At 49.6% G+C, this 24,500-nt stretch overlaps 2 protein-coding genes across 4 annotated transcripts in view; one reads left to right on the top strand and one right to left on the bottom strand.

Annotated features, from left to right (window-relative positions):
* CFAP44 (cilia and flagella associated protein 44) overlaps window positions 1–2,950 on the top strand; it is a 151,576-nt gene extending 148,626 nt beyond the window's left edge. For all 3 annotated transcript variants that reach the window (XM_019448382.2, XM_019448383.2, XM_053903343.1), the window contains one exon: window positions 2,354–2,950. In XM_019448382.2, the coding sequence (XP_019303927.2) occupies window positions 2,354–2,545 (192 nt within the window). In that variant the 3' untranslated portion in view covers window positions 2,546–2,950. The remainder of the gene's footprint in view (window positions 1–2,353) is intronic.
* A 3,395-nt stretch (window positions 2,951–6,345) lies between these two features.
* The window catches only part of BOC (BOC cell adhesion associated, oncogene regulated), a gene marked incomplete at its 5' end in the record, with an annotated part of 35,852 nt that continues 17,697 nt past the window's right edge, over window positions 6,346–24,500 (bottom strand). Inside the window, 15 exons of the mRNA XM_053903344.1 lie at window positions 6,346–7,090; window positions 8,105–8,298; window positions 8,756–8,832; window positions 9,048–9,283; window positions 9,985–10,206; window positions 12,497–12,619; window positions 12,949–13,054; window positions 13,538–13,719; window positions 14,056–14,262; window positions 14,763–14,873; window positions 15,314–15,473; window positions 18,826–19,133; window positions 20,250–20,522; window positions 20,904–21,197; window positions 22,854–22,997. Coding sequence (XP_053759319.1) covers window positions 6,903–7,090; window positions 8,105–8,298; window positions 8,756–8,832; window positions 9,048–9,283; window positions 9,985–10,206; window positions 12,497–12,619; window positions 12,949–13,054; window positions 13,538–13,719; window positions 14,056–14,262; window positions 14,763–14,873; window positions 15,314–15,473; window positions 18,826–19,133; window positions 20,250–20,522; window positions 20,904–21,197; window positions 22,854–22,997 — 2,825 coding nt within the window. The remainder of the gene's footprint in view (window positions 7,091–8,104; window positions 8,299–8,755; window positions 8,833–9,047; window positions 9,284–9,984; window positions 10,207–12,496; window positions 12,620–12,948; window positions 13,055–13,537; window positions 13,720–14,055; window positions 14,263–14,762; window positions 14,874–15,313; window positions 15,474–18,825; window positions 19,134–20,249; window positions 20,523–20,903; window positions 21,198–22,853; window positions 22,998–24,500) is intronic.

Raw genomic sequence — 24,500 nt, 5'->3', positions numbered from 1 at the left:
TTGGTTTTCTTTGTTTTGTTTTCTTTAAGCATACTGGAAATTGTTTAAGCCAAGGGCTCTCCAAGTGTGTTCCCCTGAAGAACAGTGTCAACATCACCTGGGGAATTTGCTACAATTGCAGATTCTTGGGCCCCATCTGCAGATCTACTGAATCAGCAGCATTGGGGGAGGTGCCCAGCCAACTACATTAACAAGCCTTCTAGATGATTCTGATGCAGGCTAGAGTTTAAGAATCACTGGTCCAAGCACAAATCTAGAAGAAAGAATGAGTAAGAGGACTTGGGAGGCTAATAATTGGAGATTCAGTATGAGAGGATGACTGGAATCTGAGTATCAAGGGCCATTTAGCCACACAAGACTTTTTGAGTGAAGAACAAGATAGTGTTCCAGAAGGTTAATGCCTAAACAAGACCTTCACAGAATAAGCAGTCATAAACATTTTGTTGACTTTATGTGCTTTGATAAGTCTAGACATGTTGGACAGAAAAGAGTTTGAAGAGTTTGAGTAGAAGATTGGTTGAATGGGAAAGGAAATTAATAGTATATGTCTCTTTACATAGCATATACATATCTTTATATACATATTTTTACACATAGGTATACATACAGCAATAAAGTAATACATTGTACATGTAAATGTACATTCTCTTTACATAAGCTGTCTCATACTACTACTCTCAAAATATTACTTTCCTAAGCTCAGAGTAGTTAAGTAACTAGCTCAGAGCTAATGCATGGTGCTTAATTTCTTGGTTTGCTTTTTTGTTTTTGCATGGTGCTTAGTTTTTAAACCAAGGACTGTCCACCTCCAAAGTTGACTCCATTGCTATCATTCTTCCAACAATCTAGGCATGAATTGGGATATATAGATGGCAAGAACAAAAAAGTGTCAGAGGACATTTCAAAGTAAGAATAGCCATACTTTGAGTGGATACGGTGAGAAAAATGAGGGAATGTTAAGGTGACTTCAAAGTGACTATGTGGGGTAACACCAGGAGTGATGACAGCATGAGCTGGTGCATAAGTTTAGCTACAAGTGGCCCAAAGCCCTCATGGAGAGTAGCTGAAAATAGGGGCTCTTTTCCTCACTTAACAAGAAGTTTGGAGAAGACATCTGAGGGTTTTAGGCTTAGTGGATCTGTAACACCAGGGCCAATACCTCTGATTCTTTGTGATTCTTTGAAGTTTCCTTCAAAGTCACATGATGGCTGCCTCAGCTCAAAGCTTCACGTCCGAATGCAAATGTCAGCCTTTCAGGTCCCTTTCACTAAGAAAGCAAGTGTTTTCTGCTTATATCCATGTGGCCACCCCTAGATGGAAGAGAAACTGGGGAACGCATATTTAGCTTTTATAGCCCATAGAGTGAAGGTGGGCAGGGGAGAAGAGGCAGAAGGTATTGGGTAACAGTAACCCCCACTTAGCTATGAAGTGAGTCCGTAGAGGTAATGGACAAAGCATGGGCTTTTGGCTTCCGGTAACCCAGTTCTCACCCTGCTTCAAATCCTTAGGAATATAGTGACAAGGCCCAGTTTAATGAATCTCTTGGTCTAGTGTCCATATCTGTGAACTGGAATAACAGCTTGTTCAGAGTTGTGAGGGGTACATGAGATAGCACATGGAAAGCACTGGGCACAGAGTGGACACTAGAGAATTGCTATCTTCCTCCCTTTAATGTGCCTTCAAAATCTATTGAGCCCATACTTCTATAACAAACTCTGGGACGAGTGGTGGGTAGTGAGATCGAGGCCCGCCGGCCTTCTCTCTTACAGGCACAGGATCTTGCAAGACAGGCATCAAACAGGCATTTAGGTCGAACTATATGAAACCGCTACTTTTTGAATCCTAAAAAAGGAGTCTCAAATAGAAGTTTCAGAAGGTTCAATGTCATAGTCACAATGATATAGGAAGGATGTTCTGAAAGAACATAGAACAAGAAGTCTTTATCTAGTCCACAGGATAAAGGCCTCCCTAAAAGTGATGTCTGAAGCATGAGCAGGAGTTGGCTGGACAAGGGGAGGAGTCAGATGAGGAAATAGAGATTTCCTTTTTGGAAAACAAAATATAGGCTGTATAAAAAAAGGAAGTGCCTTGTCTTTCATGGTTGCAGTGCTGAGCCCTCCTCAGTAGGAATGATGGATAGCTAGCTTAATGGGACTTGCATTTTAACAGTTACTCATTAGGCCAAAGAAACACATTTCTAATGGTGGAATTTCAGTGGAGGACTTGAAGGCCCCTTAAATTAAGGAGCAATGGTGTTTAAATGGATGGTAGGGTCTGCACTACTAACATTAGGATGGGGAATTTTTCACACTCCAAATGATGCTTAAAGCAGGGAGGTGTTTTCTTTCAACAGGGCAATGCCTTCCAGGGCCCTCGGAAAGCAGACATTGTGGCAAGAAAGAAGGTCACTGAACTTATCCAAGTCCAGGCAGAAAGGATCTTGGCCTTAAAGGAAGAGATCGCTCTTTTGCGTAAGAAAGGTGGTTTTATCCTCCCACCCATTCAGCCTCCACAAGAGAAGGAGATGAAGCCCATGGGCCTTTGAGTTTGCTTTTTTCTCCAATACATCCCAGATTTCTGACATACAACTTACCAGAGAAGTTCCTTGCTGCCTGCAGCAATCCTATTATTTTAAAGTCTTATCTAAAAGTCTAAGACCAGAGCCAGTTATATAGTATGAATAATTTTTCTCCAATTTGGTTAGCTTAGCACAGATGACCGCAGCCAACATCTTATTTCCCATGGAACTGAACCATTTTAGATCTGTTTGGAAACTACTGGATTGAATATGGAGTCTCAGAGAAGGCTGTATCTCAGCATCTGCGATATATCCTGTTTTGGGAAATTTGTTTGGTTATCTGAATTTTTAGCCATCAGCAAGGAAAAACTAGCAATTTGTGAGAAAATCTGTGTTTTTCAATCCTTGGAAAATAAACTCTGATGTTAAGTATTCTCTGAGAGGATGAAAAAAGAAAAGCACAAACTATTCTGCCAACAGTATTTTAGCATAAGAAATGCAAATTAGGATTCTGACATTGTTAACTTCACAGAGCAGTTATTTGGGAGCTCAGGATGCAGGAAATGCAGACAGACAGAACAGATCCCTCTGGATTGGCAGGAAGCAGGAGACTGCCCAGCTTCCTGAATCACCCCTCGAGTCAGCAAACTCCTCAGCTCTGAATGGAGAAGAGCGGGTTTTGCAAAATGGTCAACAAGGCGGCTTTTCTCTGTAGATGTTTGCAGCTCTAACAGTATTCTAGGTATGCCCATAGCGTCTCATGTCCTATGCCATTTTTCCTATTTCTGATGTAGATCCAGAAGTAAGGAATGATTACATAATGCTGAAAGACCATCTCTAACAATCACTTTTGATTGTGCATAATGTTCTGAACTAATTTGAGAGTGTCCTTTTCCGTTTGGGGGTAAGTGGTAATGGGAATGTATGGCTGTACCCATCTAAGAATGATGTGATATTTGGATTCCCATTAGTAAGAGGGAGAACATAGCACTTTAGATCCAGTGTTCTGTGGGTCCATGTTAATGAGCTATCCCATTGAGCTGTCCCAGAATAGAAGTTGGTCACAGAGAAGGAACAGTGAGGAAGGCAGTATTGCATCCATGCAGATGGATCAGCAACATCAAATCTTCCTAACCTGCGACTAGCCTGATCTGTCTCCCAAATTAGATAGGGCTCCTTTCCTTTCAAAGATTCTTTCATGTTCCTATTTAAGAGACACGAATAGTCTGTGCTTGTTGTCTGTGGGGTAGTAGCTTATCTACTGGAGAGCACCCTCCATCATTTTCTCTGCTGTATGCCCTAAACTGTGTGCGCCTTTCAAGCATTTAAAAAGTGCTACTCGTGAGGGTTTTACCTGTTTACTGATGCATGAAAATTTCTCCCCCAGACATTGCTTAAAACTGCTTATCTCACCCAGTTTCTGAGGGTCAGGAATCTGGGAGCTGCTGAGCGGGCTGTTTTGGGCATGGAGTCCCTCAAGAGGTTACGGTCAAGCTGTGAGTTGGGGCTGCAGCCATCTGAAGCTTGGCTGAGGAGGCAGGGCTCCTTCCAGCCTCACTTGCTTGGCTGTCTGGCTGCGGGCTTCCGCTCCTCACCCAGCTACCACAATGAGCAACTGCCTGGATCAAGTGCTTGGTCTCCGAGGAGACGCCATGCCCTAGGTGGTAGTGAGGGCCAGGGGAAGTTACGTAATTTCCTGGGCCTCATTTTTATTATCCAACAAATGAAGGATTGGGATAAGCTCTAAGTCTCTTTCCCATTCTGAAGTTCTGTGATTCTAACTGCAGCAAGAATGACTTTAGAGTCTGTGGGAGAGCCATGGCAAAGATTCCATGACTTTTTCGACTCTGTAAAACCAACCAGGATCATTACCGTTTTTCCCAAATCAAACTGGACTAAACCATCACTAAGTCCACAATATTCAGGCGTTTATCCAGTAGGCAGTATAGTTAACCCTCAGTTTTTATTTTGAATTGGACAAGACCTATAGCTAGCTTTAGTTTCATTTCTACTTGACTCCAGACTCAGTCTTGAATCTATAGTTATGTATAGCATCGGAGTCTTTGGGAAGTTCAGCTTCAGCTGTGGGTGAATAACTTTCCATTCACTCCTGTTTCCCTGATCGAACGGTTCTCTGCCTCTGCCTCTCAGAAAAGGCTGCCTTATTTCTGAGAGTGAGGCCAAAATCTGTCCACACTGAGTCCAACTGCTAATGTAACTTGGCAATTTTGAACCCTCGTCCATAGTACCATCACAAACCAAAACTGGGAGAAAAAGCAGCTATAGAGCGCAGCCCCTCCATCACAGTTACCCACTGCTGCTCAGTCTGGCTGTCTTGTCACAGAGGACGGCCATGCCTGGAGAGGCCTGTCGGCCCTGGGCGGGGCTCTGCACCCCTACTAGCGCCTGCCCTCTAGATCTTACTCCTCCTTTAGTAAATTATACAGCCTCTGCGGGGTGAATCAGACTTCTAAAAGGCACTATAATAATTAACCTGAAGAAATAGATATTGAATTTCAGTGTATTTTATAAGCTACTTCATTTTCTAGGCTACAATTTAGAGGCCTCACAGCCTTTCCTCTTTTCCTGCAGCTGGCTGAGGCAAATACACATATTTATCTCATTTAATGTGCCTTGCAAGTGTTTTTTCTTTCCTAGGACTTTTTTGGGGAGCTAAAGTCATTCAGTATTGTTATGGTTCCAGGGCTGCATAGAAAGCAATTTTATGTATCACTTCCATAAAGTTCACCAAAATTCACTTTGACAGCTATTTGGGATCATCAAGGAGAGAAAAAAAATTAAGCCACTAAGCTAGGAGGTGAGTTACAGTCCAGATCTGAGAGGCCCTGGACTGAGTAAAGATGGAGAGCACTGGCTCTGTCCCACTCTGGGAAGTGACTTCTATGTCCTCAGTGAAGGTTGTGGCTGAACTTACATGCTAGTTCTTCTATCATTTCCATGTTCCTTATAGGCCTTCACTTTGTTTCTTAAAATATTTTTTAAATACAGCTTTTCTGAAGATCATGTTGCATCTCGATGAGAGCTCTTTATCCAATTTAGCTATTGGATGGAAAAAGCATGCAAGCTAAGAGCAGGCGCACTATTTCTTCCGGCCAGCAGAGGGTGCGCTTGTCCTAGAATCTTGTCTCTCCCTCTGGCATCTACTAGAGCGTGGGGAGTCTGGCTCTGGGACTCTTAACCAGATTAAGTGTCTCAAGCCGCATTTCATCTGTAACTTACCTTCAATCTAGAAAATACTTTTCCCTCACGAGAACAATCGGAGTGCTAGCGCTTTCACTGCAAAGCTTCAGCCCCCATCTAGTGCCAGTTGCACGTATCAAGGTTGGTCCCAGGGTTGTACAGAAGTAAATCTTGACTCCCTGGTTGTTTAAAAATCAACTCCTCTGGCAATGTTGGTCTATTGTAGGAAAGAAGGAAAGCGGATCTTATCAGGCACCACGCATGCATGTGCAGCCTAGCACTTAACTAAATGGTATTTTGGAGAAAGTAGTCTTCCACACGTATCTATAGAGAAAAGAGAAGTTTCATTCCTCCGATAAGACCAAAGCCTCCCCTCGAGTCCAGTCAGTAAGAGACTGCGAATCTGTTTCTCCTTGCCTCCTTCACACAATTTCCCTCTTGGACGAAACACTTACTGACACAGTATTTTAAAAGACAAAAAATGAAACGTCTCCTACCTCTTCCAGATCTCGGCTCTGTCTTGACAGAGCTAAAAATGTCACGAGTGGAGGTTTTCTTCAAATATTCAAAAAGTGTATCCTAATGTTTAAAGAGGATGCTGACTCATATGTGACTAAGCTGAGCGGTACAGGGAAGACTAAACATTTATTTAGAAGTTACAGTGTTTGTTTTTACAGAGATATGCTGCCACAGATTGATTCTGGAAGGTCTGTTAATGCTTGTAGGACTATACACATCTTAGTCCATTCTCGTGGGCATCTTCTGAAAACATCTCCTGTAGTACCAGCTCCAGCCGTCTTCACGAGTGTCTCTAGCCTGTGATAGCGGGGCCCTTGCTTTTCCTTCATCGTTGTCACGAACAGTGTGCTAAGATTCTTCCTTCCGCAAGCTTCTCTGGGGGCCTTCTGCAGCCTCCTGGGCAGTGACAGAGGCTCTAGGGAAGGGCTGCCTTCTCAGTCTATGTTACTCTTTCCTGGTTGAATCCTGTATTGGGGCTTCTTTGATTCCCTTCTCATATCTCAATGGGTAGGATTCCCTACATCTCTCCAGAATTATAAAAACACATATACATTTATTTACAAGTGCATAAATATATAAATATGACTATTATAGAAAAATAAATACCAATTTTCTGTCTCTTTTTAAAAACAATATATAGTCTTTCTGGGATATTGGTTTCTGCCTAAATTGTAGGAGGTGGTGTTTCAAAAGATACATGCAATGGTGGGCTGGGGGAGAGCCGTATCCCGAGCTCCTGCCCTGTGTAGGCTCCTTTGGGGTGCTGGGAACACCAGTCTCCACCACCCACTTGGCAGGAGTTAGGACTGTCCACCTCTTCAACTGGGACAAGGCCCAAGCAGCACGGGGGCCCTGAGGGGAGAGAAAAGTGGGAAACATTAAAATCCAGACTGATCAGGAATCAGTGCTCAGTGGTACTGGGTCAGTCTCTCTCTGTGATGGGAGTTGGTTATACTACCCCTAAGAGAAAGACAGAAACAACTGTGACAATGACATTTATGCTCCCTCTAAGGTCTCAGAGACATGGGGTGGGCCACTTGTTGCCCATGTCCCACCTACACATTTCAGTGGTGGGACCACAGAGACTCTCGACTACTTAGCCTGTAACCTGGGGTGGATGAAGTCAGCTGAGCCATGAAATGTGGGAGAGAGCCCTGTTCTTTCCAGATTCAAGTGGCTAGTCTACTTGTATGGTAGAATTTCTGGGCATAATCCCACCCAAGATGGTGTCCAGTTTTGATGATGCCGGTCTTAGAATTTTATCTCCCAGAGACGGTGTCTAGGATCTGCATGCGAACGGACCATTCCTACCATGGAAGCTAAGAAGCGTTAGCCAACGGAACCAGCCTCACTGCAACCAGCGTGTGCTGATTCCCAAGAGCCTGGCACGAGGGAAGATGGTAGGACAGGGGTCATGCATGGAGGCTCATGGAGAAAAAGTTCTGTGGAAGCAGAGTTATGATGATGTGAGAACTCGGCTTCCTAATGACTGATATAATCTCATTCCTTAATTAAGAGACAAGACCCAACAGAGCAAGGTATTTGGGGTGATTAGGGAACGCCTCTTGGTGTGAGGAGAGGCAGCTGGAATTTGTGAATGGTCGTGAAACGCAAGACCGAAAGGGCTTCTTTCTCTGAAATGGGAGCGTGTTCTCTTCTCGGCCTTTGAGGACACAGCTTGCCAAGATGGACGTGGACCCAGCTGGTTCATCCGCATGGATCTGTGGGGCTGTGTCTCCCCCACAGAAAAACTGTGGATGACTCTACTTCAGGCCACCTCTCTAGGACACTTCTGGGTTGTGGACGCCTGCCTCCCTCAGGTCATTCCCAACCTCGTCAATTTCCAGCCCTGCCCCTGGCACCAACCTTGGTGAAAAAGAGGGTCCCACGTTGCTTCCAGCCCAGGACCCTGGGGTACGCTCCTCATGCCTGACTGGCCTGTGGGGGCGGGCTGCTCCTGGAGGTGGTGACAGTCTTGGTGGGGCTGGAGCAGCTGGTGAGTGGAGTCATCAGGCAGTGTATATAAGAAAGAGCCATCCTCTGGGCTAGACTTGGGACCCCTGCAGGCACGAGACCAGATGGAGAGGTGAGGTGGGGGTGAAGTGGGCCTGTATTCCCAGTGCCTGGCTGCTGCCCTGAGGCTGGTCAGGGCTCAGATGGGGCAGGGACTAGTGCCCTTTGAACATGAAGATGTTGTCGTATCGCAACTTCTCTGGGTGATTCTAGTCTATTTCCATTTTATTCCATGCAAGTCCTGAGTGCATGAGAGGACATGCAGTCAGGTGTCCAGAGGCCTGGGGACAAAGCCAACTCCATGTGTGCAACTCTGGCCTGCCAAGTGAAGGACAGATTTCTGGAGGCCAACCTATGCCTCAGAGCAGAAAGGGCATTATAACTGCAAACACAACACCTTGAGAAGAGTCCAGCTGAGCAGGTTGTCAGATGTGGGTCCCCCGTCTCCTCTCAGTGACTGAGGTTGGGTTTGAGGGGAAGGCAGGGATGGGAGGGTCCAGTTACCTAGGAATCTGGTGACTGGGGGGGTCATATCCAGTGCCAAGAACGGTCTGCTTCAGCAGGCTGCTGGGGTCATCCCGCTGCTCAAAAGAAAGAGTAACGAAAAGGTCACATCACAGTCCGAGTAACTTTCCTGTTCCGTGTTCAACAGAATGAGCTGCTCCTGACTAAAGAAAGCCAGACACAGCAGTCCAGGATTAAAGAGTAGGAGGGAGGGAGCCCCAGGAGGCAGCCCCCCACCAATGCCCCCGTGTGGGCCCGCACCTGTTTGTCTGCGTTCCCAGGACTACGTTACCTGCCGAAGCACCCCTGGGCAGTGTTGCTGAGGTTTCAGGCCTGGGTAGCCCATGGCAGCGGCAGGGCACCCCCTGTTCACATGGATCCCATTGGCACAGGCCCGTCCACTGGTGCCACTGAGGTAGGGCTGCCCACTGGCTCGGTGGCCTGGGAGTCCTCCCAGTGGTACCATAGTGTATTGGCAGGAGGAGGACAGAAGGGCACTTCGAGGAAAACCCAGGTCTGTTGTATGTTCTGGAAGGACAGAAGGACAGATGTATGCTTAGGCCAAGGAAGCTCAAGGCAGCCTCCAATACCATAGAAATCTCAGAAAATTTCTGACCACATAGGGATGAAAATATTTTCTCTCAGAACATATTCTTCCAGTCACCCACTTCTCCTAACATCTAGATTCTTTTCTTCATTGGGGAGAAAGGTGAGGAGACAGAGGGGCACAGGTTTGGGGAAGGAAGCGGTGAGCCAACAGAAGAAGCAATGTTTGAATGAGACAAGCTGGCCCGATGTGTTGTCATCTGAAGCAGAAATTAGCAACAGGACAAGAGGGAAAGCTCAAGGCATCTACAGACCGAGAGAGGAGGCAGGGAAAGTGTGGGGTGCATTTTCAACTTGAGCAAGTGGTCAGAACAGCAGCTTCAGAGTTTAAAAGGAGTTGAAGCCAGACAAGTACTGAGTTCCAGAAAAGAGAGGACAGACCACTTTCCACTTCATACTTTGCATCCACCAGGGTCCATGAGCTGGGAGGAAAGGGCCCAGGCTTGATGTATTCTTATCTCTCCGAGCTCTGTGGGGGACCCAGGAGCTTATGCTCTAGTGCATGTGAAGCAGGGCATCTCCAACCTGCCCTGGGTGGAGGCCTCCTTGGCCTCTTGGGAGGCCCCCTCCTCCCCTCCTCCCCTCCCCAGGCTCCTTCCCCTTGGTGCTGAAGGGTCACTCACTTTGCTTAGACCAGGCCCTCCACAAACAGAAGGGGATGAAGGCGACGATGATGAGGACGACAGAACCCAGGACGACCCCGACAATCAGGTAGGGCAGGTCGCTGGAGCGTGCCACCATGGCCCCGGTGCCCACTGGCCGTTCTATGGTTTCAGGGGGTGGCAGCTGAGGTGGGGCCAGAGTCGGGGGTGGGAGCCGACCAGGATGGCCAGAAGACTTCCGGGCTGTAATTGTGAACAAGACCCTTCAGCATCGATTCCTTCACATTTCTCTCACAACAAACAGGAAACATCAACAGACCTGATTCCATGGGTGTGGGAAATGGGGTCAAACTCATAAGGCAGGGCCTCAAAACTCTGTATTAGATGAGTGTGGTATCCAAGCTCAGCTTTGAACTGGCCTCTGATGGGAAATTTGTTACTGCAGAAGGCATCTGAACCTTCTACTTCAAAATACAACCCAAACACTGGTCTCAGAATGGGTCTTCTGGGCAGAAAAGGTATAGGGCTTTTCTCAAAGAACAGCTGGTGAACTTTTGGAAGAAAATCTAAAAACAGGATGCATGAAACCAGCAAAAGAACTGGGAATGGAAGATCCTACCCATGGTTTTGCTATTCCTGGGCAGATTAAGGGATGCAAAGTGCCAAGTCTGAGCCTGGGCCTAGAGCAAGGAGATGGAGGGACTCTCTAGCACAGCCGGTAGTTGGGAAACACCAACTCAGTGACAAGACGGTGACTCCTCCTCGGCGTTGTGCTATTGTCCGGGTGTGCCTGACCTTGAGAACTCCCTTTCAGAGCCGTCTTCCCCCTGGGTTCTCCCACAGCACAGGCGGTGACTTCCCGCTACCTCTCCGAAGGCTGCTGCTTACATTTTTCTGTCTTCTCAGATCTGCGAGGGTTTCTAATCCCTTCCAGGCTCTATCCTGTATTCTGTTCTGTTCCTATGACTTCAGCCTGTGTCCCAGCGACTGCCAAATACTCCAGGGCCCTCCCCTGCTGGGAGACCTGCTTGTCTCTCAGCATCTCGGAAGAATCTGCTGCAGGAAGTCACCGAATGGTTCCACCTTGTTCCTTTCTCGTGGACTCTGCTTCTCTTCTGGCTTCCCCAGTTCAATAAATGGCAATATCACCCATGTGTACATTATGCTGGACACCTCATGGTTTGCTTTGAACTCTCTTCATTCTCTCCCAGCCCTGACATGCTAGCAACCCCTGGTCCTACACACAGCCTCAAAAGAGACTAAAACTCGGGGCGGCTGGGTAGCTCAGTTAAACACCCGACTCTTGATTTCAGCTCAGCTCATGATCTCACGGTTCATGAGTTAGAGCCCTACACCAAACTCTTGGAATCCTCTGTCTCTTCTCTCTTTCTCTAAATACATAAACTTAAGAGACTCAATCTCGTCCCTTCTTTCTACCTTACCTCTCAGCTCTCTCCCATCTGCCCACGCCTGCAGAAATACCTGTGAGCTTTCTCAACCTCACAGCCGCAGAATTCTCAATGACCAGAGTGCCCACTGCCATCCCTGGCCATTCCCTGAGCACTCTCTCTCTCTCTCTCCTCCTCCTTCCCACACCCTCCAACCACCTGGAGCTGTGTGCAGGCTTGCCCTGCCCCCGGGTTACTCCCTTCTCAGTCACCTGAAGAGTCAATCCCTCCAGACCAGTGCGAAGCCTTTGTGAAGCCTCTCTTTGCCCTGGGTACTCTGTGTGAGTCCCCTGATACATGCACAGCCAGAAGTCCTGTGTCTACCCCCTCCCTTCACTGTGCACAACAAAAGAGGTTAGGAGTGCACACAGGAGGCACTGAGTATTTGTTGAGTAACTGACTGAAAGAGCATAAAGCTAGAAAGAGAATCTTGTCCACATAAGGAAAACGGGTTCTTTTCTTCTCTCTGTTCCTATTCCTTTGTAATCTTCTCTTGATGATGTTCTTTGCAATATACTCGGGTTATACACTTGGCAGTATTTGCAAAATGGAGATGGTGGTATCTAAACACTTGACCAATGTGGAAATATTAAGCTTTTCAGTGAAGATGTTTAACATGTTTTAGTGCAGGAAAGAATCTGGGCTTATAGTTAGATAAACTTGACCCAGAGTGTGCTCAATACCCCTAACTGGCTAAAGGACCTTGGTCAAGATACATCAATTCCTGATGCTCAGTTTCTTTCCTAACTCATGGGGTTGTAATTAAAATAAGTAAACCAATCAATGTAAGTACCAAATTTTATAGGAATATAGTGTTTATAGAAAGTTCTAACCTTAAGAATGGGTTCTATTCCATAAGTTCATGTATGAGTTAATTCCCAAGCTCCCTGAAGCCATCACCATGGCAACCTAATTCATACTTGAGGCACAGGCAAATAAAGAGTTAAAAATGACAAAGTTTAGGTGTATTTGGACAATAAGGAGTCTTCATGGGGAAGATATGACCAGCATGTCACATGGAGCAGTGACTTTGTCCTGGTGGGCTAAAAATAGCAGGGGAGAGTAGAGAGCCTAAAGAGAATCACCTTTGGTTTCACAGATCATCACGTTGCTGAACTCACTCTCTCCTCCTTCGTTGAAGCACTGCATCTTGATGTCGTAGGAGGTCTCTGGCTGCAGGTGGCTGATGGAATGCCAGTATCTATCCCCTGGAAAAGGCAGCAAGAGAGTCAGTCACACGTGGTGATGTGTACCACCTAGTCCACTTGGAAGCAATCGCAGTCAGGCTTGGACAGGGGTGTGTGTCTGGGCTGGTGCCATGAATGAGGTGGAGGAGAACTATTGGAATTTTTTAGGTGCCACCCAAGTTCCTGTGGTCCCATCACCAAGGGAAGGAAGCGTGTGGATTTATGAACTTGATGACCCCACGCATGGCAGGAGTCAATGATATGGACCCAGATGCCCAAGTTTTAAACTTTCATCAACACCTAGACACCCTTGCCAACAGAGAAAACTGCGTCCCCAAAGTGCTTCTTACCTTCCACCATATCCTTCTTGTAGTCACTATCGTTGTCACTGTCTGTGGGCCGATAATAGATATAAAATCCATGGATTGGGGTGTTGTTGTTACTTGCTGGAATATACTATAGGGAAGGGAGAAGAAACAAGTTGACAATGGAGCAGAGAAGTCCTCATGTGAGCAGACCCACTGGTGGACAGAAATTTTACCCCAGCCTGGATTTAAAAATTCACTGCAGGAGTCTGGCAAATACTTCTGATGATACTCCCCAAGGCTTTCTGGGGAATGCTATGAAGGTCACTTGTTATTTAGCCTAAAGGTCCCCCAGCTTCTGGAGATAAGGAACAGACATTTCTCCAAATATATGAGCCCCCTCTGAACCTGCCTGGGTACTGTAAGGATAAGTCAGTCTGGCGCAATTCCCAGGTACACGGGGGTTGGGAGGTGACCACTTACAGGAAGGCTTTGTGAAAAAATACAGGAAGGGGTCTTAGAAGAAGGGCAGTATAGAAAAGTGATTGCTTCCTGCCCCCACTGCAGCAGCCAGCTCTTGTCATCATGAAGCTCAGCCCCCTCTCCCCTTTGCAGTCTGTGAAAGGTCACTTACCATCCACTTGAGCATGATGGTGGTCTCATTGACAGCATCCGTGAAGGTGATGTAAGGGCCTGCCACAGGCCTCTCATACACGCGGCCACTATAGCTGGACACCACATATGGCCTGGAAGGGGCACTGGGCTCACTCTCCCCCAGCATGTTCAGAGCCCTGACACGGAACTTGTAGGAGGTGCCTGGTGAGAGTCGCTCACTTGAACCCAGGAGCTGGGAAACACTTCTGACCCACCCACCCCAGCACACCCAGGGTAGGGTCTTTTGGGTAGCTCCCAAAGGACACAAGAACTCCCATCTTTTTTGGAAAGGAGCCGCAGAGGGGATAGCTATGGACCACTATGGAGAGACAGAGAAGGAAGGACTTGTAGGATGGAGGGGACACCACCAAGAGCATCCAATGTGAGCAAGATAGCAGGTGGAGGACCAGCACAGAGTAGAGCCTCCAAAGCTCTGACTCTCCTCTGAGTGGTGGGGGACAACTAGGAGACCAGGTAGGACAGTGGCCGGACCCCTACCTTTCTCTAGACCAGTGATCTCCACCGAGAGCCGGGAAGGAGGGATGGCGCTGGTGGCCAGAATCCAGTCCCCCACTTTCTTTAGCTTCTTGTACTCTACACGGAAGGACTGGATTGGGAAGCCACCATTCCCACGGGGAATCCAGGTCACATACACAGATGTCTCAGAGGCCATGGAGATAGTGGGCCTGTCAGGGGCTTCTGGGGCTAGAGGAAACCAGACATGAGGGAGGAAGGAAGCAGGAGGAGGGACATGATAAGGCGATGTACTGTGACTGGACTCAGCCTGCTCCTGACTGGGACCTATTTCTCCTCCCAGCCCTTGCCCTCTGGTGGCTACATCAGATCTTCCAGGGCTACCTGGGTCACCCTCTCCCAGAAGTCCTTCAGCTAGAACCCCTAGAAGCCATGCTTCTGCAGTGTCAGAGTGTGGAGGACCGAAAGTCAGCTGCTCTCCATTCTGTATTCTCTGGACCCACAGGGCCAATGCTCCCTCCCCATGTCAGACTACATTTTACTTGAAAAACTCCAATCTACGTTTTCTCATGGGGTTGGCTGGGGAGATTCCAGGAAAATGTCACAAGGCCTCCCAGACCCACAGAACAAGACCCCATTCCGCCTGCAACAAAGAACCTTGGGAGGGAGTGAACCTGCTTTCAGTTCTGACCGCTGCTCACCCTGCCCCCCTGAGCCGCCGGGGGGCTTACGAGAGAGGCGGCCGTGGTCTGGCTGGCTGCTGCTTTGGGGGCTGGCTCCAGGGTCGTCTCTCTGTATCTGCTGCTCCTTGCTGGCCATGATTTCGGGTTTGGGCCGCCGTCCTGGATGGAAGTAGGTGGAGACCAGCAAGAGGAAGAGTGTGGATTAGGTGTCCCTTTCCAGACAGTTCTTTCTGCCTGAGACTTTGCAGGGGGTGGGGATCTGGCAGGGTGATACAAATAATATAGGACACCGGCTGTGTGGACTGATTCCTAGCTCTGCCTAACCATCATGGTATTGTGCCTGACACTAGTGTGTGTGTTGGCGGGGTGGGGGTGGGGGGGTGGGGTGGGGAGCAGGGCAGAGAGGCCAGCTGGCAGCTCTCCTCATGAGAGCTGGGACCCTCAGCCTGGGCTCACAAACCAAGGTGAAGCAACAGTTGAAAGGAAGATAAAGTTCAAGGTGACTAGTGGGGCAAGGTGAGCAGGGCTTCTCACCTGAGCCTGGCAGGATTTGCTCAGGCCCACAAACCCCCAAGCTGGGGGCAACATCTGACCCTCACCAGTTCGGAAGGTGACCATGGCTGTCTGGCCTTCGCCTGCACAGTTGTAAGCTGCCATCTCCACTTCATACAAGCTCCCAGGGTCAAGTCTGGTGAGGGTCAGGCGGTGCTGGTTGGCTGCAATGCTGGAGACAGTCCAGTTGTCAGAGGAGTTTGTGACCTGCTGGAGAAGGTAGCTGGTTTCAGCACTGGCATCTCAGCCTGGAGCTACCGGTGGCTATGGTTCACATAAGAAGCAGAATGGAGTCCAACAGGGCAGGAGGCAGGGAAGGAGAATGGGCTGGGTTTATGCAGGGCGTAAGCTGGTCCTGCCAGCTCTGGGACAGCGAGGTCAGCTCCCTGGTCCCTCACCTAACCGGCCCATCAAAGAACACTCAGTGGGGAGGGTCAAAAGGCCTGACATTGCTGAGTTTCTCCAAAGACCTCCTCTCTGTATTTCTGAAAACCTCCACATTTAACTTTCTTTCTCCTTGATTTAAACCAAATAAACACAGTCTCTTCATACTATGGGATGACGATAATGATGATAAAAGCCGCAGTACCAATAGAAAGAGTTTTGTCTGATGAGTGTTTACTATGTACCCTATAAAGTGCTTTCATGACAACAGCCCAAGAGACAGGTGTTAGTTTTGTTCCCGCTTCACGAAAACTAAGGCTTGGAGAGCAATTTGCCTAAAGCCACAACACTAGTGAGAACAGAAACTGTGACTTGACTCCAGAGAGCACATTCATAATCATATGTAACTCCTCCTAGAAAGAAAAAGAGTCTGGGAGCCAGGAAATCTTGGGTTTAAGTCCCGGTTATGTCTCTTACCAGCTGTGTAACCCTGAGCAAGTTCCCTAACCTCTCTGATCCCTAATCTTTTCATCTCTAAAATGAGGCAAATAAAAGCTCTCAGCTTATTCTGAAGATTAAACTAGATCATTCACATAGTGTCAAGCACTGAACTTGGTACACAGTAGGTTCCCAGCAAATGCCTGGCCCCCTTCTCTGGACTTTCCCCACACCCTCCATTCAGTAGGTCTCTGCCATTTCAATCCTCCTTCTTCTGCTCCTGCCTTCACTCCTTTCTTAGTACTTAAAAACTGTGGATGAATTATATCTAGTATGGATCTTTAATGGCCCCACATTTCTAGCTCTTTAAAGAAAAAAAAAAAATACAGGAGTCCAGGCTCCCTCCCCAAAGGGCGATGCTGGGAGGCTGCTTCCTCTCACCTACCCCAACTCTCAGGACAAAAAGCTTAACTGCCAACTGTGCACATCTCCCAGTCTGCTGGAAGCCAAAGCCGTGGTTTGCTGAAGAATCAAACAGCTGGTAGAAAAAGCCCTAATCCCCAAGCAGAATATTCCAGAGTAGAACAAAACCTACTATTCAAGGGACAGGGATGGTCTGGGCTCATTTATGTCAGACTTCCAGGATTTGTTCCAAGGGGAGAAGTTTTCACAAACTGAGAATGCTCAGTAGTATTGGAAACCCAAACACAGTAGCCCAGGGTCTGCAGATGCAGCAGGAAATGGAACCGGCTTCCCGAACAAGAAAAAGTGAAAATGAGAGGAATGATTCCCAATCTCCTGCAAGAGAAAGGGTTGTACACACAGCCCAAACACTGATTTTTCACTTCAGAGTCCTTTCTTGTGAGATGATCTTTAAGACCCGTCAGTCCCTCAGGAATGGAACTGCTTGCAAGACATCATTTCTCTTTGGTGGCATCCACCTAGCAGCCCCAGTGCCCCTCAGGCCGGAGCCTGACAGAAGCCAGAGCCGGATGGGGCACGGTCCTCTCCCTCTCCCTGTGCCCCTTTCTCCCTTGGCCCTCCCAGCATGGGCCTCACTCACACTTCCACTGGGCTCAGAAACAAAAATAAGAACTAGAATGGTCGTTAGTCACTGTCTCACACACACACACACACACACACACACACACACACACACACACGGTGACGGTGGCCTCAGCCTGGCATTTCCAGATCACCATGCACCGCCTTTGCCAGCCTGCCTCTTGGTGAGGCAGGTTCATGGCCACCTATTGGCCTGAAAAATATGATTCTTGTTCTCATTGCTGGCTCTTGTCTAGCGGGGACTGGGAGCACTTAGCCTGCCCTGATCTCTGTCTACAACTCTGAGATGGAGGTGTCCGGTTACATGGGGAAACAAGGATTAGGACCAGGGCTGCCCCATAACCCAGTCTGAACAATGAGCTTTTTGTTAAACAAGTATTCACCCCCTTTGCTGACTGTCTACAAAGAGGCCAGGGGGCCAAGGGTTAGTGAGAAACTACCCCCCGGCCCCCACCTCGTAGGCAGTTTCGCCTCAGGTGTCTTTCTGAGGCCCCGTATGTCTGTGAACTTGTCCTCACCCAAGGTCATGAAGGGAAAGAACAGAATGAGATTGCTGGCAGGGTCCAGGGCAGGGGAATGGCTACTGTGTGGCCAACACTTCGCACCACACAGGGCTGGGTGGGTTGGTTGGTTGGTTTTGGCGGGGGGAGAAGAGTTGATAAATACTTTCAGTTCCACAATCACATATTTTTCAATACTTTCTACTAAGTGCACATAGCACTTTAATAGGCAAAAATAACAATGAAGGTATAATAAAATACAGCATTTATAATACATCATCAAATGACACTGTTAAAAATCCATTTAAGAACGATAATTTTCTACCATCTAATGGCCTTAGGGGGAAAAAAAAGGCACACACCTGGGATGAACAGAAATGCTCTTCAAGGACATTTTCTTAAAGGAAATCTCACGTCCTTCTCCCCAGGGGGGTAACATCAGGTGAGCGCTCAGCCTCGAATGAAGGGGGCAGGCTGGGGGCCCTGTCCTGCCTCACAGGACATTGTGTCCAAGAGGATGGCCTAACTGGCTGTCCCCACACCCTGCCAGGGCCTGAGGTTCCCCCTGCTGACAGCTCCTGAAACATCTACCCAGACAGGCTTCCTTCTGTCAAAGAGAAGTAGCTGAGGTCCGAACAACACGATGTGCTTTCAGCTCAAATGCCTGCTTGTCAAACCTGAGCCATGGTTGAGTCCCCAAAACCGAGGGGGTATTTTATAGCCCTCAGAGAAAACACTTGTTCACAAATATTTGTTTCCCTGGCCTTAGAGCTGGCTTGCCGTGCAGAGTTCTTGCAGGGATGTACCCACAGGAGCTTACTTTGGTTAAAAAACAAAACAAAAAACAACATCAACAACAAATGACAGAGGGAAGAGGGGAGGGCAGGTGATGGTTACCAGGGAGACTGTTCACTCTCCCTAGAGAGGAGAAGCTGGTGGTGTTAGCTCCTGGGAAGCCAGTGCACAGAGAACCCGAAGGGGCACACATGACTTTTTCCTGGGCCTCTTAGGTTCCCAAATGCCTCAATCACAACCAGTTTCCTGGGAGGTGGTAGGAAAGTTCAGTGGAGGAAGGTCAAGGTCAGTGGTAGGGATTGCAGGAACTCAAGGGGAGGTGGCCAGCAGGCAGAAACCCACACCCAGCCTCATGGAGGGGAGGTCAGGCACCATACCTTGCGGTGTTTCACCACATAGTAGAGGATAGGAGCCCGGCTGCCACCCTCGTGCCGAGGCCGCCACACCAGCTCGTATGAGTCAGTCTTGGAAGTCCGCGGTGAGCTGAGGATGATGGGCGCCTCAGCAGGAGCCACCTGCCCCTTCTCTCCAGCGCACTGTGGGGAAGCTGGCTGCATGGACGTCAGGGGTTTGGGGAGCCCTGGGCGTCCCCTCAGCATCTGCTCAGGGCTTCCAGGTCTTGAGGGCGGCATGGGAGGTGTGGCAGTGTCCAGCTTAGCATCCCGCCATGGCCTCAGGGTCGTGCCTGGAGGACCAGGAAGGAAAGAGAAGCGGAGGAAGAGGATGTTGGTTCCCTTGGTCATGGGCTGAGTTGCTGCCTCGAGGGAGGAAGCAGAGAGAAGTCAGAGAGGAAACCCCTGGGGCGGGAGCCTGAGATGACCAGGGGCCCAGTCCACACATGGCCGGGCTCTGTGGGAGGAGACAGGGCTGTACTGCTGCCCTGCCGGGAGAGAAGGGCAGGCTTGGGCCTTGTGCCCAGGCATCTCGCCGCGGCCCAGGGCAGCAGGCAAGCATCTCTGCCGTCTGCTTGTTTCCCTGAGCCCATGGACTAGCCTCACCTTGCGTGAAGGTGTTCTCCTTACTCCTGAGGAACCCTGCACCCTCCTTCTCATGCCTACATTGGGGGAAGGACATGTCCCTTCACTGCGGGGTCTTAGCACCACGCACACTCTGGGCCTTTTCCTACTCCACTGCAGCCACCTGGAATGTGAGATGTGAAGACACCTGTAAATCACCTGTGAAGTCACCTCTGAGAACTTGAGAGCCCAGGACAGGCAACCCTTCCTTTCGGAAGCATCTGCAGAATGTGCCCACGCTAGTTTCTCCTCTAGCTGACCTCTGAACCACAGACGGTTAGCATCTGATCCTGAGGATTCAGCATTATTTGTTGTCGCATTTTCCTCAGATTGTTTCCTTGGTGAGTTTTGTCTCCTTGATGAGCAAGCTGGGTCTTTGTTATGTCTTTCTGCACCCTACCCCCACACCCCGCTGCCCCGTCTAGTCCAAGACTGAGTATGTAAGTAACTACTCAGTCAGGGTAGATGTCAGCTGAAATGGATCAAGCTGAAAGGGGCAGATTTGCTTTTCTTTACTCTAGAGCACTGGTTGTTGAACTGGATTCCATGGAAACCTAGCAACTCACAGATCTAAAGCATTTTTAAAAATACAATAGTAAGATCACTTCTACTAGTAAAAATGTACACCTCTGACTTTTTAATAAGTTAATGTGAACTTGCACTCATAACTAAAAGCCACTTTTATCTCATTTATAATAGTGGGGTTCTAAATTGGATTTCACTTGAGGAAAGGGTTCTGTGAATGTTCAGCTGAAATCTCCTCCAGCCTTTTGGGCGACACCTACCTGGCCTGGCGGTCCTCAGCTGGACCACAGCATGGGCACTCCCAACTTCATTCTCAGCCATGCACTGGTAGACGCCTTCGTCCTCAGGCCCTACGCTGACCACCCGCAGGGCCCTGCGGGACAGTCGGAGGCGCTGGCTGGAGGCCAGGGGCACGGCATTCCTCAGCCACAGCACAGATGGCGGGGGGTTCCCACGCACTTCACAGGTGAGCTTGGCGCTCTGGCCCCATGGGATGACCAGCTGGGACAGCTCCATGGTGACCTCAGGGGGCTCTGCCAGGAAACCGGAGCAGGGGTGACAAAGGGCCTGAGTCCTCCCATTTAGGGCTAGACAGGCCCTGGGGGGGGGGGGGGGGGACTGCAGTCAGGAATGGTTCCCTCCTTCCCTGTGACTGTTGATAGAGGGAAGGAAAGGTCCTGTGTCTCTTCTGTCAGAGTCATGCCCGGAAAGGAACCGGAGAGGGCGGTCAGGCACATACACCTAGACCCTGGGATCTAAGCACCTCCATCTCTCTCCTCCTCCATTACTCACTGGGCATGGGACCTCTCACAAGGCACATGACCTTATCCAGGGCTTAGGGTTATGAGCATCTAGAAAGGCCACACTGACCAAAGAGGAGGCCAAGGAGAAGAAAGTCTGCAACAGACACTCACCAAATACCTGGACGTTGTAGAGTATGACTGCTGCCCCAGGCTCCCCGACCCCATTGTCAGCCATGCAGCGGTAAGTCCCCGAGTCCTCCTCACTGGTGGCGTCAATGAGGAGGTTGCTCAGCAGGAAGCGTGTCTTATTGTAGCCAGCGACACTGGACCCATCCTTGGCCCAGGTGACCCGCGGGGGTGGAATCCCACTGGCCACGCACTCCAGGATCAGACTCTGGCCTTTGGTGACAATGATCGTCTGGGCCTCTGGAGGGTAGATGATACGAGCAGCCTCGGCGGTGGAGCCTGGAGGGGCCAGGAAGTGAAGAGCAATGCGTGCGACCAGGACTCAGTGCAGGGGAACCCCTCCACCCCGCCTTTGGCAGCCAGGGCCCAGGAAACAGTCCTCCGGGCATTTGGCATCAAACAGCCCTTCAGGGGCTTGAGACCTACATAAAGTGACTGAATTCCCCTGGGCTTGGTTTCCTTGTCAAAGACAAGGACCTGCCTCTGCAGAGAGCTATTGTAAGAGATGAGGTAATATATCGGAGCAGCAGCACTGACCCAACATATGCATGGAGAACTACGCATGTTGGCAAAGAAAAAGATGAGGCAGACAGAGAAGCAAAGTGCACCCCAAGTCCGAGGATGAGCTAGGAGACAAGGATCCGAGGTAACCCCCACACACCACCCAGAGGTCTCGGTTCCCAGTGTCCCTGACAGTGCGAGCACCTCACTGAGCTGAGCAGGACCCACTGTTTAAAAAGATGCATTTCTTGCACAGTATTACAGGTCCCCAAAGCAAATCAACTACTTTGTCGGCTGCTCAGCTAAGGAAGGCGTGACCTCTTTTCAATGCTGGGGAAGAAACCGCACAGCACTCATCAGAAGGCTGGTTGCTCTCCAATGTGCCACTCTCTTCCACGTGGACTATGTGTGATTTTACTTTATGAGCTAACCAGGGGGAGAGCCAGCTTTTATAAGACCTGAGAGCTTGGGAGGCCTTCTTTAAGAAATAGAATGTAGGCGCCTGGGTGGCTCAGTCAGTTAAGTGTCTGACCTCAGCTCAGGTCATGATCTCACAGTTTGGGAGTTTGAGACCTGCTTCGGGCTCTGTGCTGACAGCTCGGAGCCTGGAACTGCTTCAGATTCTGTGTCTCCCTCTCTGCCCCTCCCCTGCTCACACTCTGTCTCTGTGTCTCTCTCAAAAATAAGTAAAAAACATTAAAAAAAAAAAAAAGAAACAGAATGCAAAATCATGGACACAAAAACTCCATGAGGGAGGGAGTGCTGAAGCTTGGCTTCCTTAGCTTCACAGTACATCTGCCTCTGGTGCTGACTCTAAGACCACACTCTGCATGAGATGTCCCTCCAGTGAATAAGTGGGAAGGCTGGAAAAAGGCCTGGCACACAGGAGATCCTTGGCAAAGGCGAGTGTTGTTCTCATACGACTGGGGGAGTGTGTGGGCCTCCACGGACCATCCCCAGAGTGAGGTGCTGGGCACACTTCAGTGAGCAGCAGTGTAGGCACAGCCTGGCCTTGTGCCAGGCAGGCCCTGTGGCCTCACATGGGCACAGGCACACCATCATCTCTCCCATGCACGTGCCGTCAGCTGCTGAGCACCAGGCCGTCCTGCCCCAGCAGACACGCCCCAACAGATCCCTGCTATGAAAGTCCCACAATGAAGGGAAGCTCTCAATGGGCAGGGGAAAGGGACCAGCAAGCACAGCCACCCCCCAGAATGAGGCAAGGGCCTACGGGAGGCCGCGAGTGGCCGGCTGGTGGGGAGAGGACCCCCGCTCTGTCTGAGTCCTGGATGCTCCGCTGGTCCAAGCCCCCCAGGTCCCACCCCCACTGCAGAGACCACAGACCTGGAGCACAGACTGTGCCCACCCCGAGTCCCCCCCCCCCCTCAGCCCGACCAGCCTCTTCCATCAGTGAGACACCCTGTTGCCCCTTACGGCGCACGCGGAGCCTGTCACTGGAGCCCGAGGTTTTCACTTCTTGGGTCACCGGGTTGTAGGCAGCACACTTGTACGTTCCCTCATCCTCCTGGCTCGCGTTCACAATCTGGAGGTTTCCTGATGGCATGATCAGGTAGTTATCTGAGAAAAGGGGACACGGGATGAGTTTGGGTCCAGAAAGCTGCAGCCGGCACCTCCCGGTGGGCAGGCAGGGCAGGAGCCGTGAGCTGTACACCTGAATCCCCACAGGCCCACACTGAAAATGCTGTTCTCCCACCAAAACTTCGAATCAAGTGGGCCAGAAATGCTGAGGAGTAAACCTGACCAACTAGCTGACAAACTGGCTAGCTGGCGGACTCCCCTGAGTTAGCACATAGGTCTACGGAAGAACGCTTTATACTTTCAAAGGAGCTGGAGTAGGGTGGAAACGAAGCAAGGTCTGGGGTCTGCCAGACCTGGGCTTACGCGTTGGATCTGCCGTGGACTCTGTGATTCTTGGCAAGCTGACTGACCTCTCAGATACCGTTTCCTCATTTGTAGAACGGTACGACATGTGCCGCCTCAGAGCCTACTGTAAGGACTGAAGGGCCCATGCTGCACATGCAGGTGATGAGATGATCATTCCTGCAAGCCACCAGGAAGGAGGGAAATGCATAGGACTTCCCGTGGGTCTCTGTCATGGTCACAGCTCTAAGCCACCTCACTCCTGAATTTCTGCAACCAGGGAGGAATATTCGCACTCCCAACCACCACCTTCTCCACGCATGTCACTGAAACCCTTCCCTCTGCATCGTGGGTCTGCCACACTTTGTCCGCTTCTGGTCCAGAGGTGCCGTGGGGGTGGGCTTCCTGTCTTTCAACAGGAGACAGATTCACAGCTTCTGGACACCCCACTGGCTGGGGATGGTGTTCAGTCGGCTTCCTGGCAAGCAAAGCACTGGCCCTCAGCTCTAAGCTTTCTGGTGGCCTGGTCTGCCATGGTGGTCCTGGGGTCTCTGAAATCCAGGTTCACTAAGCCTGGTGCCTGCCTGTCACTGGGCTGCCCCAGGTAAGAGCAGCTTAGGCAAGTGCCTGACAGAGAAAACGCCTCGACCCCTCCTATGGAACAGGCAGGCTTCCTCCAGAGGGCTATTGCCAAGTGTCTGCTGGGGACAAAGGAGAGTTTTGCTCTATTCCTCGCACTCTCCAGTGATTTCTGAGCGGCAGGATCAGGGGTTTTACCCTTCCAAAAAATAGTTTTCTACATTTCCTGTAGTGAACATATATACATTCCTTATAAGAATATAAGAACATATCTTCCCTTCATAACCAGAAAAAGTTGATGAAAAGGTTTGAATTCTACAGGATATTTTAAAAGGTATACATTTTGAGCTGTGGGTTGAGTCATGTAGGGTCTAGCTGGCATTGAGTGAAGGGTCAGCTATGGGAAGTAGCTGACTTCATCTCGGGAGATATCCCTACTCCTCACAGGCACTCTGTGGACCCAAGCTTGGCCCCCCCGGACCAGTATGTCGTGGCCTGAGCAGGAGCTAGGTCAGCTGAGACAGCCGCATCACCAAGAAGATGGGGAGAGGGAAAAACCCAAGTCCCACTAAAGAGATTCCCCTGATGGGTGGGGGGTGAGCTCCACCGCCCCCCGGGGAA

This window comes from Panthera pardus, unplaced genomic scaffold (genome assembly GCF_024362965.1).
Source record: "Panthera pardus isolate Hobbes unplaced genomic scaffold, ASM2436296v1 HiC_scaffold_16, whole genome shotgun sequence".
Classification (NCBI taxonomy): Eukaryota; Metazoa; Chordata; class Mammalia; order Carnivora; family Felidae; genus Panthera; species Panthera pardus.
The sequence above is the reverse complement of the archived record's forward strand: the minus strand, read 5'-3'. Positions and strand labels throughout refer to the sequence as shown.